The sequence below is a fragment of the Lonchura striata genome, chromosome 13 (assembly GCF_046129695.1).
Source record: "Lonchura striata isolate bLonStr1 chromosome 13, bLonStr1.mat, whole genome shotgun sequence".
NCBI lineage: Eukaryota > Metazoa > Chordata > Aves > Passeriformes > Estrildidae > Lonchura > Lonchura striata.
Genome location: NC_134615.1, coordinates 20,837,875 through 20,853,052, shown reverse-complemented (window position 1 = coordinate 20,853,052; position 15,178 = coordinate 20,837,875). Strand labels below are relative to the sequence as shown.

The window sequence follows — 15,178 nt, the reverse complement described above, 5'->3', positions numbered from 1 at the left end:
GTGGTTAATAAGGCACTTACAAGGGAATTATGAGGAATTCAGATCCCTTTCTAAATTGGATTACCAGACCCTGCCTTCCTTTCAGACAAGGGGAAATCGTGTTTGTACCACTTATTTCATTGGCCATTAATGCTATTCCTAGAGGACACCTCATTTAGATGTGCTTTCTCCTGCTCCTTCATGTTTTACCCAGCCACAGACAAAACTATCAGTTTCCTGTAACAGGTTTTTCCCACGTTTTAATGACTATAACAACCAGAGAGTTCAGAAATACACAGTTTTTATTTCAAAAACAAATCTGAGAGAAGAGAGGAGCTGCTAAATTGGGTCAGTGATTCACATAGCCTGAGATCCTGGTCGTCACGGTGGGGAGCAGCTGGAAGTTTAGGAAAAACACCAAAGGACAAAGCATGGAATGATCCCTCCCAGTGCATTCCTCCTGCAATCAGACATCCTTCAAATTGCCTCCAGACCACCCTGGTTAGCAACCACTGAAAGCTGCACTAATAAAAATAGATCTCATTTCTCTCCAAATCCTTTTATACTCCTGACCTCCCCAGCATCCTGTGACGAGTTCTACACTCAAACCAGGGGTGTTTTTTTGCAGGGAATTACATTTTTTTGGAAAGCTGCTGCTTGCTAACGTTGCTGGGATGAGCTGGTGGATGATCACAGGGGAGAGGCAGCGGTGGCAGGGTCAGCTTTGGAGCCAAGCTGCAGATTTGGAACCGGCTGGGCGGCCTCGTCCCTGCGGGAAGAGCAGCGATGCTGAGCTGGTGTCTGCTGGAGAGGAGGAAGAACAACCCCACCCTTCCATTTCTCCCATGGGGTTGATTTGGGAGCAGATAGGAGGTGGAATTGTGTCAGCACTGCCAGATGAAGGCTCCCTGGGGCAGCTCCAGGCCGGCCGGGGCTGTCTGGACTTGCGGAACCGGCCCCGTTTGGGTTTTACCCAAGACTTTCCCTGCTGGGTCATTTCCTCCACCAGGCAGGTTTGGACAGCCCAGGAGGGGAGGGAGCAGGGAGCTGGCAGCACCTGCAGGTTCAAGTTCAACCAGCAGGTATTTTGTACTTTTGGCCTGTTTTATGTGCTTTAAATTTGTCTGGTTTTTGGAAGGAGCTGCGGTCTCCATCTGCTGAAAGTCATTTTTTGGCATTTCCTCTAGCAGCCAAGGATTAGTGTTTATTTTTAAAAAGCAAACAAAATGTATGCAACAAAATTTGCCTTTTTCTTTCACAAGAGCGAAGACTCCATATGGAAAAGGCTCCAGGGAAAGAGTGGCAAACACGTGGCAGGAGGAGCAGCACTCCACTGAAAAGGGAAGCACATTCTTTGTGGATGTAATTTTATCCCAAACATTTCTGTGGGGATTTTATGAAAATTTATCTGTTCAAATAAATCCTGTCCACACAAATCCTTGAGTAAGCAAGTTTTACCCCTAAACTGCCTCTGTTTGCGGTGAAGACTCTTTTTCTAAACAGAAAAATACAGATTTTCTAAATATGAGAGTGTCCAGAATGGAGCATCCTACAACTCATAAACCTATATGGAGTTTAGGTTTTATGGACACCTATATAAAATCCACATAAACCTATAAAACAAACAAATTTCTGCACCCATGAAGTGCTTGTGCAATTATTCCTTTGTAAATAATATGAGTGCTTGTCAACTTAATAAACACATTAAGCACTAAATGGGCAACATTTTTTTTTACATGAGGTAAAAAAATCAGTGCGTTTATGCTTCAAATATCAATAGAGTTGTAACCATACAAGTCAATATAGGAGGATGGGAGATTTTAACCTCTTCTTTCCTGACATTATTTTACCTGTAATAAAATTCAACCAGGCCCCAGCCTGGTGTCAACCCATTGAGCTGGAAATCTGCAATGCACTCGTGGAAAACTCCACTCCCTGTCAGGCCATTGTACACCACGGGGCAGGTCTGCTTATCCAGAGCTGCAGAAACATCAAAGCTCTTGCCACCTTGGAGAAGAGTAAAAAGGGAACAATGTCACCAACTTTCAGTAGTATTTTATCTCAAAATAATCCCAATATCTATTATTTTTGTGTATAGGGGTTTTTATGCTTTTCTGAAGAGTGATAGTTCTGTCTGCTCTGTAAATCAAGTAAACTGATCAACCATATTTCCAGCTGAATCCACATCATAACAGATGTTCTGACACCCCCCAAAAAGTGGAAATTGTTATTTTTTGTGGATTAGCACAAACAACAGTCACCACAAACAGAATCTGTAACACTCCCTCTGTGGCCTCTGGCCCTGATCCTGCAGTGGACACATTTCACCAAGGACGCACCACAACTATAATTTAATTTAAGCAGGGAAGTGCCCATGGCAGCGGGGTTGGAAGCAGAGGATCTCCAAGTCCATTCCAAGCCAAACCATGATTATCTGGTTCTAAGTAGATTTCTCAGGGTGTAAGATGATGCATTCCCCAGGATCACACGGGATCTCACCGAACAGTCTCCCCTCCACTAAAGGAACTGCAGGCCAAGAAATGAAGATGCAGCTGGACTGTGTTGAGCTTACCAGCAGTAAAACTGACTCCATACTCATCCTGGATAAGCCCATCCTCAGCCAGCTGAGCCAGGGAGGCGTTGGACCACTCAATGCCAGCCTTCCTCCCATCAGGAAAAAACACATAACCTACAGTGAGGCTGAAGGGGAGAGGAATGCAGCAGGTTTAAAGTTCAGACAAAACTCAAATGCACCAGAACAATGGCAGAGAGAATTGGGACTGTTGTGCCTGGAGAAGAGAAGGTTCTGGGGACTTCCAAGAGAGCTGGAGAGGGACTTTGGAAAAGGGCTTGGAGTGCCAGGATAAGGGGAAATGCTTCCCACTGCCAGAGGGCAGGGTTAGATGGGATATTGGGAAGAAATTCTTCCCTGTGAGGATGGTAAAGCCCTGGCACACGTTGCCCAGAGAAGCTGTGGCTGGCCCATCTCTGGAAGTGTCCAAGGCCAGGTTGGATGAGGCTTGGAACAACCTTGGGGCCATGGACACTGGTCTTTAATCTTCTGGATGCAGGGAACACCAGGCAGGGCTCCTTGTGGAATGTCCCACTACAGCTGGAACCTTCTCAAACAGCTGGGAGTGCCCAGTTTGTACCTCTAAATCATCCAGACACACAGGCAGCTCCATCTGAAGGGAAAGGAAGCAAGGGAAGGTAAAAGCTGTCCTCGTGACTAACTACAAATAAAAACTGGGAGTAGGGAGCATGAGGGCGTGGATGGAAACTGGGCTGTACAGGTTCAAAGCAGGAATTTGCACACAGGTGTCCTGCAGAGAAGCTTTTGCCACCTCTAAGATGAGTGGTTTTAGCAACATAAAGTTCTTTGGTCACTTACTGAGTTGTGGTAGCTGGCATGTTAATAACTGTTAAATGTGCTGCAGTCCCATCCTGCAAGAGAGAGAAAGAAAAAGCAGCCAGAGTTGTGCAGGTTCATTTCTGAGGGCCCTTCACTGGCTGGACCAAGAAGACACTGGATAGAATTCAGCTTATGCAATGTGCTAAAATCCCCTCACTACATCTTCTGTGAAAATCTGCCTGCAAACAAATCCAAACACATTCAGGACAAATTAAGGACAATGGGAACAAAAGAAAGTCCACAGCAAGAGGACACAGGAGGGAAACAAAGCCTGCACAGAGGTACAAAACTGGTGTACTATGACCTGACTTCTAACCTGTATTCATCTTTGTCTGGGAGCAGCAGATAGGGAAAATGTTAAGAAGGAACTGGAATCTCCTGGTTTTATTATTTTCCCTTCTATCCTTAGGTCTGGACTCTTCATGGTCCACTTGGGCTGCTCTGAGGCAAATTTAAGCCTCCTCTGTTGCTATAAATGTACAGACACTCAGGGTAAGAGGACTCCAAACTTCCATCTGCAATAAACTTCTTAATGAAGTCAGCTGGCTTTTAATTAGGGGCAGAACAGCCACAGTCACTTTGAAACTTGAAAAACTGGCCAACAGGGAGAAGTTGGTCATACACATTGTGGTGCCAAAGCTCAGTCTTAGTAAAAGATACACAGGCACATGATTTGCACAGAAGTGGCATTTTCCAGGCTGGGAAAAGAACTTTTATTCTGAATTCAGTCTAAACCCCTGTAATGCTGCCTGTAATAGAGAGTTTTGATTTAATGGCTGGCTTGGCAAAGGAAATGCCTTTTCAGGAGCATCTGCTGGGCTTGGCTGGCAGCTGGCAGGGCCTGCCCTCAGCGTGTCCCTGGGCTGTGTGCTCTGAGCAGCCACAGCTCTGCCTCTCCCCCACACAGCACAGCAGAATTATGGCTCAGCACAGGCAGAAATATTTGCTGACTGCTGTCATGAAGGCTTAGGATGCTTCAAACACCTCAGGCTTCCCATTAATGGGAATCAGCTCTGCAGCAGCTCCATGGAGCGCTGGGCACTTGCAGCAGCTGAGAATCTCTCCTGTAAAGCTGTCAGCCTAATTTTTCTTGAAAGAGCCAAAACTAACTGTTTCAAGTATCAAACAAGTTCTGCTTCAATCAGTCTTGCAAAATCTCAGTTTTTACACACACAGTTCTGCTTTTGAGAGCTTCTCCCAACACTGATCTGGGCTAATGGTGCCACCAGTGAGCACTTCTGACTGTGCACCATGGATGTACCCAAATCCTTATTTCTGGATGCTTAAATATGCCTGGAAAGCTCAGAAAAACTTCCTGGTTCAATAGCACATTGCCATGTTAATACCTACTTCAAAGTGTGCCAAAATCATGACATAACGGTAAATCTCAGCCCAATTCCGGACACCTGCAAAAAAAGAACAAAATCCCCCAACCTGGAGTTTCACCATTCCTGGGAAATGTGAACTAACAGTACCTGACTTCACAATAATTTTTTTTTTTAATATAAAGCAATATCCAGTAATTGATAACAAGGTAAGCAATGTATGACCCCAAAACAGTGATGGTATTTCCTCTGGAATATCTTAATTGTTATTTTAATAGATAATCCCTAATCTCACTGCTTTGCCTGTGCCAGCTACAGTGAAGGCATTCCCTTCTGGGAGGGAGGGAATTCTTTCCAGGGCTGTTACCATAGGAGTGGCTCCGAATGCCTTTGAGGGAAAGTTCCGTTTTCCCACAATTTTCGATTTCAATCTCTCCAACAGAGCGGCCCCACTGCTCGTGTCGGAAATGCTGCTCCCTTTGTCTGGAAGGAAGAAAGGAGTGGATCAGCACAGGCAAGAGCTCCAGTTCTCCTCAGGAAGCCTCAATGCCAACCTGATGGATTTATCCCCCAAAATGAAGGAAATTTCAGAGAATTTGGACCATGGCTATCCCAGATTTCACACATCATTTCTACATTTCCCAGTTACTGTTATATAATGAGACACCTGAGAATGAATGAAACAGCAGCAAATTCTCACCCTGACAGAAAATAAAGTCACCCTTTGTTTGAAGAAATGCTGGGCTGCCAAACAGCTGCTACTTAGAACTCAGCAAGCATCACCAAACCCCACACATTATTGATATACATCATTTCTGCTTCTATTTAGATAACACACCATTGATTCTCATATTTAACCCACCCACTTCAGCTCCTTTCTCACAGGATTATATTCCTTTTCTTAGCTATACCTGGACCATTGACTTTGGAAGCTGACTAAACCAATGAAAATAGAAAGAAGAAGAAGAAGAAGAAGAAGAAGAAGAAGAAGAAGAAGAAGAAGAAGAAGAAGAAGAAGAAGAAGAAGAAGAAGAAGAAGAATATGCTGAGGGTTTCACTCAGATGTCAGGAAGATCCCACCTGTGTGCAGGATCCCCCAGGTGTGGTGTGGCATTGAAACCAAGAGCCATGTCCTTTATTAGAGCACTTCAAATTAAACCTATCTTCTAAATTCAACTATAACACACATCAGACCTTGAAGAGAACTGTAGAAAAAATTATTATTAACCCCAGAAGACATTAATCTTGTCCCTCACTTTTTGACCCTCTGGAAGAGCTCTATGGTCCACGGCTCCTGGGCTAAAGCACGAGCAAATGTGCTGGGGTTATTATCAACATTAAAGTTAAAAACATCTGTGGAGTTCTCCCAGCTAGAAAAGAGAAAAGAAAAAAAAAATACATTATTAGCATCCAGCTCATACAAGGCCAAGTTGTGCACTTGCTACTTTGACAAAAGTAATCTTTGTATTTTATTGGAAAATTCTGATTTTTGCCATTTTAAATTAGCCATGAGCTTACTGTACAACCCAAAGCAAAGATGAAAAACTTACTGCAAAGAGAATTTAACTGGTACAAGTTCTCCTTCCTCTTCACTCCACTGCTGTCTGTAGGGTCCTTTCCTGCAAGGCAAAGCACTATAATTTTATATCAGTCCTGAACAAACAACAAAATATTTCTTGCATGTTTGGAATTGGGTGGAATTGAAGAATCTATAATACTCTACACCACCAGTTTTATTTTCATTCCTTAAAAACCAAAGTGTCTTAGTTACCAAGCAGCTTTTTGTTCATGCTGGTTAAATTTAAAATAAATTAAATCTATTTCCAGATAGTGCTGAAACAACCTTGGTTTTATCTGTAGATAAATGAAATTAGGGAGTGCTACAGTACCTGAGTAATCCATCAAAATTTATCTTCCAGCACATTTGGGGCTCCAGGTATTCCATAGTGAGTCCTCCTCCACTCCAGATCTCTTTGGATTCATCTCTCACCATCATGTTTGGGTGCTGTGGGTGCTAAAAAGAGGAAACATTTCAGGAAAACATTTGCTTAATTCAATTGTGAGGATGCCACAAAGCAGTCTAGTTATACTAAATAATACTAAAAAACAAAAATAATGCACATCAATCCTCTCTTTTTCCCCCCTATATTCTACAAATAGGATTTATCTTGCTTTTTCTGGTCATGGCTACTTAGTGAAATAGATTTGTGAACATAAAGAGAGTTGAGTGCAAAGGGATTTATGTCCTTCTTTACTATGTAGCCGGCTCTTAATAAAAAAAGAAAATCCGCAGACAAAAATCTGATTAATGATATCTGATTAAGCTTTCTTTTCAGCAAGAATGAAGCAGATGTGCACAGAACACCCAACCAAAAAGCTTTTCCCTTTCTTTTAAAGAGGCAATTCCAAATGGTTTTTATAGCATGAAAATGAAAAAGGAGGGGGGCGGGGGGGAAGCAACCATACGCAGAAAATGGAACTCATTAACCACGTGCTGCACCTGATTGGAAAAACTGGATGCTCAAATTCTTCCTGGGGGATTTAATAAGGCACTTTTTAGAAACTGTTCTGTTTTGTGCAGATTGTGGGGAAGGGCAATGAGTGTCAGATCCTACAAAGAAAGAGCCATACCCAGTACTCTGACCAGTTCTACCGCTGCCTTTAGACACAGCACGGGTGCCTTACTGGTGTGAAGATGCAGAGAACATAAACCTTGGCTTGGGATCCCATCACAGGGTCAAGAAAGGAGTTAAGCACTGCTCCTGAACATCACCCCACATCCAGCACCTACTTCAAACTCGCCTATCCCATCCAGCCTCAGGAAGAGCCACATCTCACAGAGGCCAGCGGGGCGTCGGGCCAGGCGAGCAATCACAAAGGTCCTGTTGGTCTCTGCAAAGCCCGTGAAGTACAAGGAATCCAGAGCCTGGGAAAGGGAAATGGATTTCAGCTCCCGCTGGAGGCAGGAAAGGGAGGGGAGAAGCTCAGCAATCCTTTGTTTTCCATAGGCTTCTGCTCAGGGATCAAATTTTGCTTTCACTTTTTGCATGACATAGCAGGCATCCCGAGAACAGCCAGGCAGCTTTAAAAGCAGCACTGCAACTTCAGCCAAAAGAAAGGAAAACTCAAAAAAACCCCCAAAGATGTTGGGCATTGAGGGGTGCCAAGCACCGGGATGCAGGGAACGGGAGTACCTGAGGGATTGCCAGGGCGACGCAAGGTGCTGGAATGCAAAGGGTGCAGTGGGGTGGAGGTGGTGTAGGTCTAGGGAAGTTTGAGTCCAAAGGGGAAAGGGTGTTCTGAAGGAACGTGGGGATGCCGAGGATGGAAATTCCAAAGCTGGGTGAACAAGGGAATGCTGGGGATAGGAGCTCCAAGTCTGAGGGAACGTGGGGATGCGGGGGATGGGAGTTCCAAAGTTGGGGGAACGAGGGGATGCCGGGGATGGGAGCTCCAAGACTGGTGGAACGAGGGGATGCCGGGGATGGGAGTTCCAAAGCTGGGGGAACGTGGAGATGCTGGGGATGGGAATTCCAAAGCTGGGGGGACAAGGGAATGCTGGGGATGGGAGCTCCAAGACTGGTGGAACGAGGGGATGCCGGGGATGGGCGTTCCAAAGCTGGGGGAATGAGGGGATGCCGGGGATGGAATGCCGGGGGAACAGGGAGATGGGAGCTCCAAGGATGGAATGGGAGCTCCAAGGAGATGGGAGCGCCAGGGATGGGGGACACAGGGATGCCAGGATATGCGAACGGGGTGTCGCAGAAGCGGGTCCCAGGGAAGGAGGTCTCAGGACCGGGCCACTCACGTTGGGGTCGGCGCGGAGCGGGCGCGGCCGGCGCGGCTCGGCGGTGCCTGCGGCCGCTCGCTGCCGGCAGGCGCCGAGGCAGAGCAGGAGGCAGCCCAGGGCCCAGCGCTTCAGCGGCGCCCAGGAGCCGGGGGCGGCCGCTCGTCCGGCCCCGAGCAGCGCCAGCAGCGCCGCGGCCAGCAGCGCCAGCAGCGCCGGCATCGCGGGGTGCGGGCGTGGAGCGGTGCGGACGGGGAGCGGTGCGGACGGGGAGCGGTGCGGGCGCGGAGCGGTGCGGACGGGGAGCGGTGCGGGCGCGGAGCGGTGCGGGCGCGGAGCGGGGCGGACGGGGAGCGGTGCGGGCGCGGAGCGGTGCGGGCGCGGAGCGGTGCGGGACACGGAGCGGTGCGGGCGCGGAGCGGGGCGGGCGCGGAGCGGTGCGGGACACGGAGCGGTGCGGGCGCGGAGCGGTGCGGACGGGGAGCGGTGCGGGCGCGGAGCGGTGCGGGCGCGGAGCGGGGCGGACGGGGAGCGGTGCGGGCGCGGAGCGGTGCGGACGGGGAGCGGTGCGGGCGCGGAGCGGTGCGGGCGCGGAGCGGGGCGGACGGGGAGCGGTGCGGGCGCGGAGCGGTGCGGGCGCGGAGCGGTGCGGGCGCGGAGCGGTGCGGACGGGGAGCGGTGCGGACGGGGAGCGGTGCGGGCGCGGAGCGGTGCGGACGGGGAGCGGTGCGGGCGCGGAGCGGTGCGGGACACGGAGCGGTGCGGACGGGGAGCGGTGCGGACGTGGAGCGGTGCGGACGGGGAGCGGGGCTGGCTCCGGCCGCCCCCAAACCCCGCCTCGGGGCCGCTCCCCGCCGCGTCCCGGGATGGATCGCTGTCATTTCCGCGAGGCGCTTGTCCAGCTCTGCTTTATTTACTGCGCGCTCCGAGGGAAGTTCAGGCCGTTCTCCTAGAGCAAACCCTCTGGTGATGCGGTGCAGGAAAAGCGGGTGTTAGGTCTCTTCCCCGAGCCTCCCAACGCTTTGCTGCAGATCGCTGAAGGACAGTCCGCTTAAGATTAGAGATATGAAATAAGTGTTTGATAAGGAAGGTGGTGAAACACTGACACAGGTTGCCACAGAGGTGATGGATGCCCCATCCCTGGAACCATTTGTGTGCAGCTTTGAGCAACCTGGTCTAGTTGATGATACCCATGGCGTGGGGGGGGAGGGGGGTTGCAAAAGCATCCTTCCAAATCAAACTATTCTATGATTCTGTGATTTCTTATCCTGTTTTATTGGGCTCTTGGCATACGTGGGTCCTTCTCTTGCTCCCACTGCCAGCTCCAGCCAACAGGCAGCAGCCCATTTCATTCAAGGAACCAAAAAATCCCACCCACAGCAGGCATCTTAGCATCTCTCCAGGTACCATTGTAGGTACCATTTCTAGAAGCCATATTTTTGAAGGTTTTTGGCTGCCTGTACAAAAGATCTTTTTTTATTCCTTCTACAATCAGCATTTAGTCTCACTTCCCTGCACTGAAACAAACTCAGGCTCTCAGGAGAGGCTGAAGTGCACCTAATCTCACTTTGAAGAAAACTGGGGCTCTCAGAACCTGTGATTTCTTTGTCTCCTGGGTGTTTGGACTCCTGTGAGCTCTCCAAACTTCTCAACAGATTCCCTGTTACTTGCAAAAACATGTATTGTGCATTTTTCTGCCTTGTTTCAATTGTGCCTCCGTTTGGTTTTATAACCACCTCTGCCCTGGTTTGTGTTTAATGGATCAGTGCTTATGGTTCTTTAGATTTTCTTCTCTGAATGTAACTTGTTTTTCCTGAGCTCTGCTTTTTGCCCTTTTCCCAGTTTGTCCAGATACTGATGTGCACTTACACTGCCCTGGTGATCATGTTTCTATTGTTCCCTCAAAAGCTTTTAGCGCCTTAGATGTTCCTTTTACCTTTTTTAAGAAGGTTCCTCAGTTTTTCACAGCTCCCCTTTTCTGAGACCAGGCACAGCTGTTCTGTTTTATTGCTGTCCATGGGCCACATCAAATTAAAAGAAGGGCAGAAGGCACCAGAGATTCAGACAATGAGGCTCAGAAATTAATTTCAGTAAATCACCATTGCTTCAGCCAATATTGAAGGGGCACATCTTCAAGTTAAGCACTCAGAGTAAGCAGAGCCAATAAGGTTGTTTTCCAGAGAGCCAGAGGGATAATAAGGTTGTTTTCATGGTGTGCAGGGACTGAAAACAGCCTGAAAGAAAGAGATGTGTCACAATGTTATCACCCTGCACCTGCAGCACAGCAGATGTGGCTCAGCCCACAGAAAGGCTGGAAAGGGGATGGATTATGAAAAACAGCTTTTCTTTTTTGCTATTTATTGACAAAAAGCAATAGTCAGTGGGGAAAGAGCCACACAAATGACAAACCTTTGTGACTTTACAAACATGCACATAATTAAATCCTCCTCTGCCTGAGGTGGAAGGGGCTTCAACAAATGACAGATTCTTCTAAAACTTTTTTTTTTCCCCAATGCAACTCACGAGCAGCTTTGCTGCCCTTCCCCAAATTATTGGAGTCCTTACACAAACCACTTCAATTTCAATATTTGCATGTCTGAGGGGAGGAGAAATGGGGCGTGAATATTTTTATGCCTGATCTGTGAAGCATTCCACAGTGAAGGCATTGTGTGTATCCCTACAGAATCTGTACCAGAGATAAGCTCCTTCCTCCCTGCGAGGACAGGACATGGAAACAATTTGTTTCGTGCCACCTTCTGTTTCCACATTTCTTAGGTAATTTGTTTGAGGGCTTGAAGTTATCTCTGGCAAACAATTTATCTTGGCAATGTTATTTGTGGTGGAAATGGGTTCCAAACCATCAGGACCTGTAGAAGAACCGAAGTCCTGACATGTCTGGGGATGTTTTTAGCGTGACAACATCAACTCTCTGTGTATTGAAACAAGTCTAAGAGCTGCTCCATGTGTTCAGTGAAAATGTGGGGAGGAAAATATTCAACTTGATTTGGTTTTAAGATCAGGAGGAAATCAGGAACCTGTGACTGATGCACGGTGCTAAAACACAAAGAAAAAGCAAGCTGAATTTAAGAATTTCTGGTTAGCATAAATTTAAGCTTCTGCATAAGGTCTTAAGCATCTGCAATATTGCTAAACAAAGATGTCACAGTACTTCACTTTCTTGTAACTCCTGCGTAATTCTGGTATCTCAGCCACCCTGAGATAAAAGTACAAAAATGGTAGTTGTCTCAAGGGTTAAACTCACTGTAATTTAATAAAAATAATAGAATATTATTCTGTTTTCATTTTTATTGCCCCATAAATAACATATTAGTTACATTAAGGAAAAGACTGAGGGAGAAGGCACTTTTAGAAAATTATCAGCTCTTATGATTTTGTGTCTATAAATATTTACATAATTATATTTAAATAGCAGAGGCATTGGCATAGACTAATTTCCTTTCATATGTGCAACCAGCTGTTGGGAAAGAGGAGAAAATATATAAAATCAAGCTTTTCAGAGGTCCCCAATATTTCAGCACAGGAGACAGACAGGCACGTGAGCAGCTGTGTTTTATTGCACTTATCAGCACACACAACCCTTGTGCACTGGCTGCCCGTGTCCCACTAGATGGTGGTCATGCTACAAGAAAAAAAAAGGACGCAGGAGCATGCCCGAGTTGTCATGGTTTCTGTTCATCATCCTTCAGCGTTTTAAATTTGTTTTAAAAATATCCTCAGCTCAAAGTTTGCTGCTTTGCCTGTATTTTTTGAGCCACTGGGTCTGTATTTTTCCTAATATACAGTGGGAAATCCTGAATGAGTGTCATGTAATATTTCCATATCAAACAATTTAACTATTGATGTTTAAGCAGAGTGAACAACTGCTGAACATGCTCTTGAATTAGGTGCTAAATCACATTTCTGGGACTCTCAGAAGTGAAATCATAGAAGGTTTGGGTGGGAAGGGATCTTAAAGCTCATCCCATTCCACCCCCTGCCATGGGCAGGGACACCTCCCCCTATCCCAAGTGGCTCCAAGCCCCATCCAACCTGGCCTTGGGCTCTTCCAGCTTCGAGGTACAAGTTAATGAGGGACTGTAATGAAATATGAGCACGAAAATGTAATATATGGTTTAGAATAAATTCATACTCAGGACTAATAAAAAAAAAAAAACCAGTATCTTTTTTAATGGAACCAAGTGATGGGAAAGAGCAATATACGCAGGATGAATTCCTGTGGCCAGAACAAGATATTCAAGGGGATTACCGTCCAACAGGATTTCAGCAATCAAAGTATTCCGGGAAAACCTCCATTTAGAAGCACCACAAAAAAAGAACATGTATGAATATGTGAAAAAGGACAAAAGGAAACAAGAGGACCCCCCCACAGAATGCTACTAAGTCTGGAAACAGTATAAAAAGCCCCTGTGAAATCCATACCCTGTGAGCTGCCAGGGTACGGTGCCGCATTAGTTCACCCAGCACCGATGGCCTGGCTCGGTGCTGATTTGCTTGTGCAATTTTCCAATTCTACTTTGATTTAATTTAATAAATTCCTTTAATTATTAAATCGACCGATTCGTTTATAACAAAAATATGCGTAGACATAAAGCAAAAATTCTTCATGGAGAACCTGAAGTAACACCCACCACCTGTGTGGTCAGTTCTTGCAGGGGCAGGGCGATGTCCCAACTTTCAGAACTGCTTCCAGCCCTGAGCCCAGCACAGCAGGGACCAGGAGCTGCTGCAGAGAGCCCAGAGCAGGCTCCAGGGTGATCAGAGGGATGGAGCAGCTCTGCTGGAGGAAAGGCTGGCACAGCTGGCGTTGTTCACCTGGAAAAGTGAAACTTCAAGGTGACCTCAGGGCAGCCTTGCAGTGCCTGCAGGGAGCCCACGGCAAAGATGGAATGGGACTGTTTGTAACAGCCTGGAGTGACAGGACCACAGGGAACGGCCTCAGATGGCAGAGTAGGTCTGGATTAGATGTTAGGAGGAAATTCTCCCCTGTGAGGGTGGGCACACCCTGGCACGAACTAGATGTTAGAGGAAATTCTCTGCTATGAGGGCGGGCACACCCTGGCACGAACTGCCCAGTGAAGCTGCGGCTGCCCCATCCCTGGAAGTGTCTCAATCCGGATCAGGCAGTGTGGGATTCCTTAAAATCCGAAGGTTTTGGGCACGTTGCAAAAGGCAGGCCTCAGAGACAGCAGGATGGTGATTACAGCTAAGCAGTAGCTATAAAATTTGTCAACAGAAAAATTACAGAGGAAGTAAAAGGAAAGGACAAATAGAATAGTCAGTGTATTAAGGCTTGGGTAGAATAAACTCCGTAAGTTGCAGAAAAGTATATCTGGTGAGATATTAGGAAGTTCTAAGCTTAATAATAGAGTTCTGCGCATTGTATCTTAAGGTTTACAAGCAAGTATTGCATTCAAAACAAGAAGGCATTGTTTTAACCAAAGGTACGTGTATTTATAGTGATTAGATAGAACCACTGTCAATATGCTTTTGCCTTGTGTGATTGGTCAAAAAGCTTTTGAAGTAAGTTGCAACATTAAGTTCTTGGTCTGCTGCCTAGGGTGTGAACTGCTGGCATCTTCCCATTGTCATAACCATGTAATGAGACTGATGCTAGAGAATAAACAGCTGGAGACGCGTTCCACAGCAGCCCCGTCCCGTTCGCGATTTGTACACAGCGACAGGACAGGGCCCGAGCGGGCGATGTCCCTGCCGGCGGCCTGAGTGGGACGGGACGGGATGATAGCTGCCCTCCGTGCCCGCTCCGTGAGGGCGCTGCGGGTTCCCCAGCAGCGGCGGGACGCTCGCTGCCCTCTGTGCCCGCTCCATGAGGGCGATCGCTGCCCTCTGTGCCCTCTCCATGAGGGCGATCGCTGCCCTCTGTGCCCTCTCCATGAGGGCGATCGCTGCCCTCCGTGCCCGCTCCGTGAGGGAGCTGCGGGACGCTCGCTGCCCTCTGTGCCCGCTTCATGAGGGCGATAGCTGCCCTCCATGCCCGCTCCGTGAGGGCGATCGCTGCCCTCTGTGCCCGCTTCATGAGGGCGATCGCTGCCCTCCCTGCCCGCTCCGTGAGGGCGATCGCTGCCCTCTGTGCCCGCTTCATGAGGGCGATCGCTGCCCTCTGTGCCCTCTCCATCACGGCTCCCCAGGGGCGGCGGGACGATCGCCGCCCACTGTGCCCTCTCCATGAGGGCGATCGCTGTCCTCCCTGCCCGCTCCATGAGGGCGATCGCTGCCCTCCCTGCCCGCTCTGTGAGGGAGCTGCGGGACGATCGCTGCCCTCCCTGCCCGCTCCATGAGGGCGATCGCTGCCCCGTGCCCTCTCCATGAGGGCGATCGCTGCCCTCCCTGCCCGCTCCATGAGGGCGATCGCTGCCCTCTGTGTCCTCTCCATCAGGGCTCCCTAGGGGCGGCGGGACGATCGCTGCCCTCTGTGCCCTCTCCATGAGGGCGATCGCTGCCCTCCCTGCCCGCTCCGTGAGGGAGCTGCGGGACGATCGCTACCCTCCCTGCCCGCTCCGTGAGGGCGATCGCTGCCCTGTGCCCGCTCCATGAGGGCGACCGCTGCCCCGTGCCCGCTCCATGAGGTCAACCCCATTTCCCCGGGCGCAGCCCCGGCTCTGCCCGGCCCTCAGAGCCGCGCCAAGGGCGCCCCGC

General features: G+C 48.5%; 1 protein-coding gene across 1 annotated transcript; it reads right to left on the bottom strand.

The window, feature by feature from the left end:
- Positions 1-263: 263 nt before the first annotated feature.
- LOC110476243 (uncharacterized) lies at positions 264-14,416 on the bottom strand. Its single transcript, XM_077786244.1, has 12 exons — positions 14,196-14,416; positions 8,525-9,377; positions 7,508-7,642; positions 6,606-6,730; positions 6,267-6,335; positions 5,973-6,086; positions 5,084-5,199; positions 4,742-4,797; positions 3,371-3,423; positions 2,552-2,679; positions 1,830-1,986; positions 264-748 (listed from the first exon to the last, which is right to left on the bottom strand). The coding sequence occupies exons 1-12, from the start codon at positions 14,414-14,416 to the stop codon at positions 670-672; spliced, it is 2,106 nt and encodes a 701-aa protein (XP_077642370.1). The 3' UTR covers positions 264-669.
- Positions 14,417-15,178: the final 762 nt, after the last annotated feature.

Bases quoted from the DNA above. Each gene is read 5' to 3' on its own strand.
- LOC110476243 (XM_077786244.1), bottom strand. From the start codon at position 14,416: ATGGAGAGGGCACAGAGGGCAGCGATCGCCCTCATGGAGAGGGCACAG. The intron at 6,087-6,266 runs GTAAGTTTTTCA...TCTCTTTTCTAG, and splicing joins CCAGTTAAATTCTCTTTGCA to CTGGGAGAACTCCACAGATG. The intron at 5,200-5,972 runs GTGAGGGACAAG...TCTTCCTTCCAG, and splicing joins CTCTTCCAGAGGGTCAAAAA to ACAAAGGGAGCAGCATTTCC.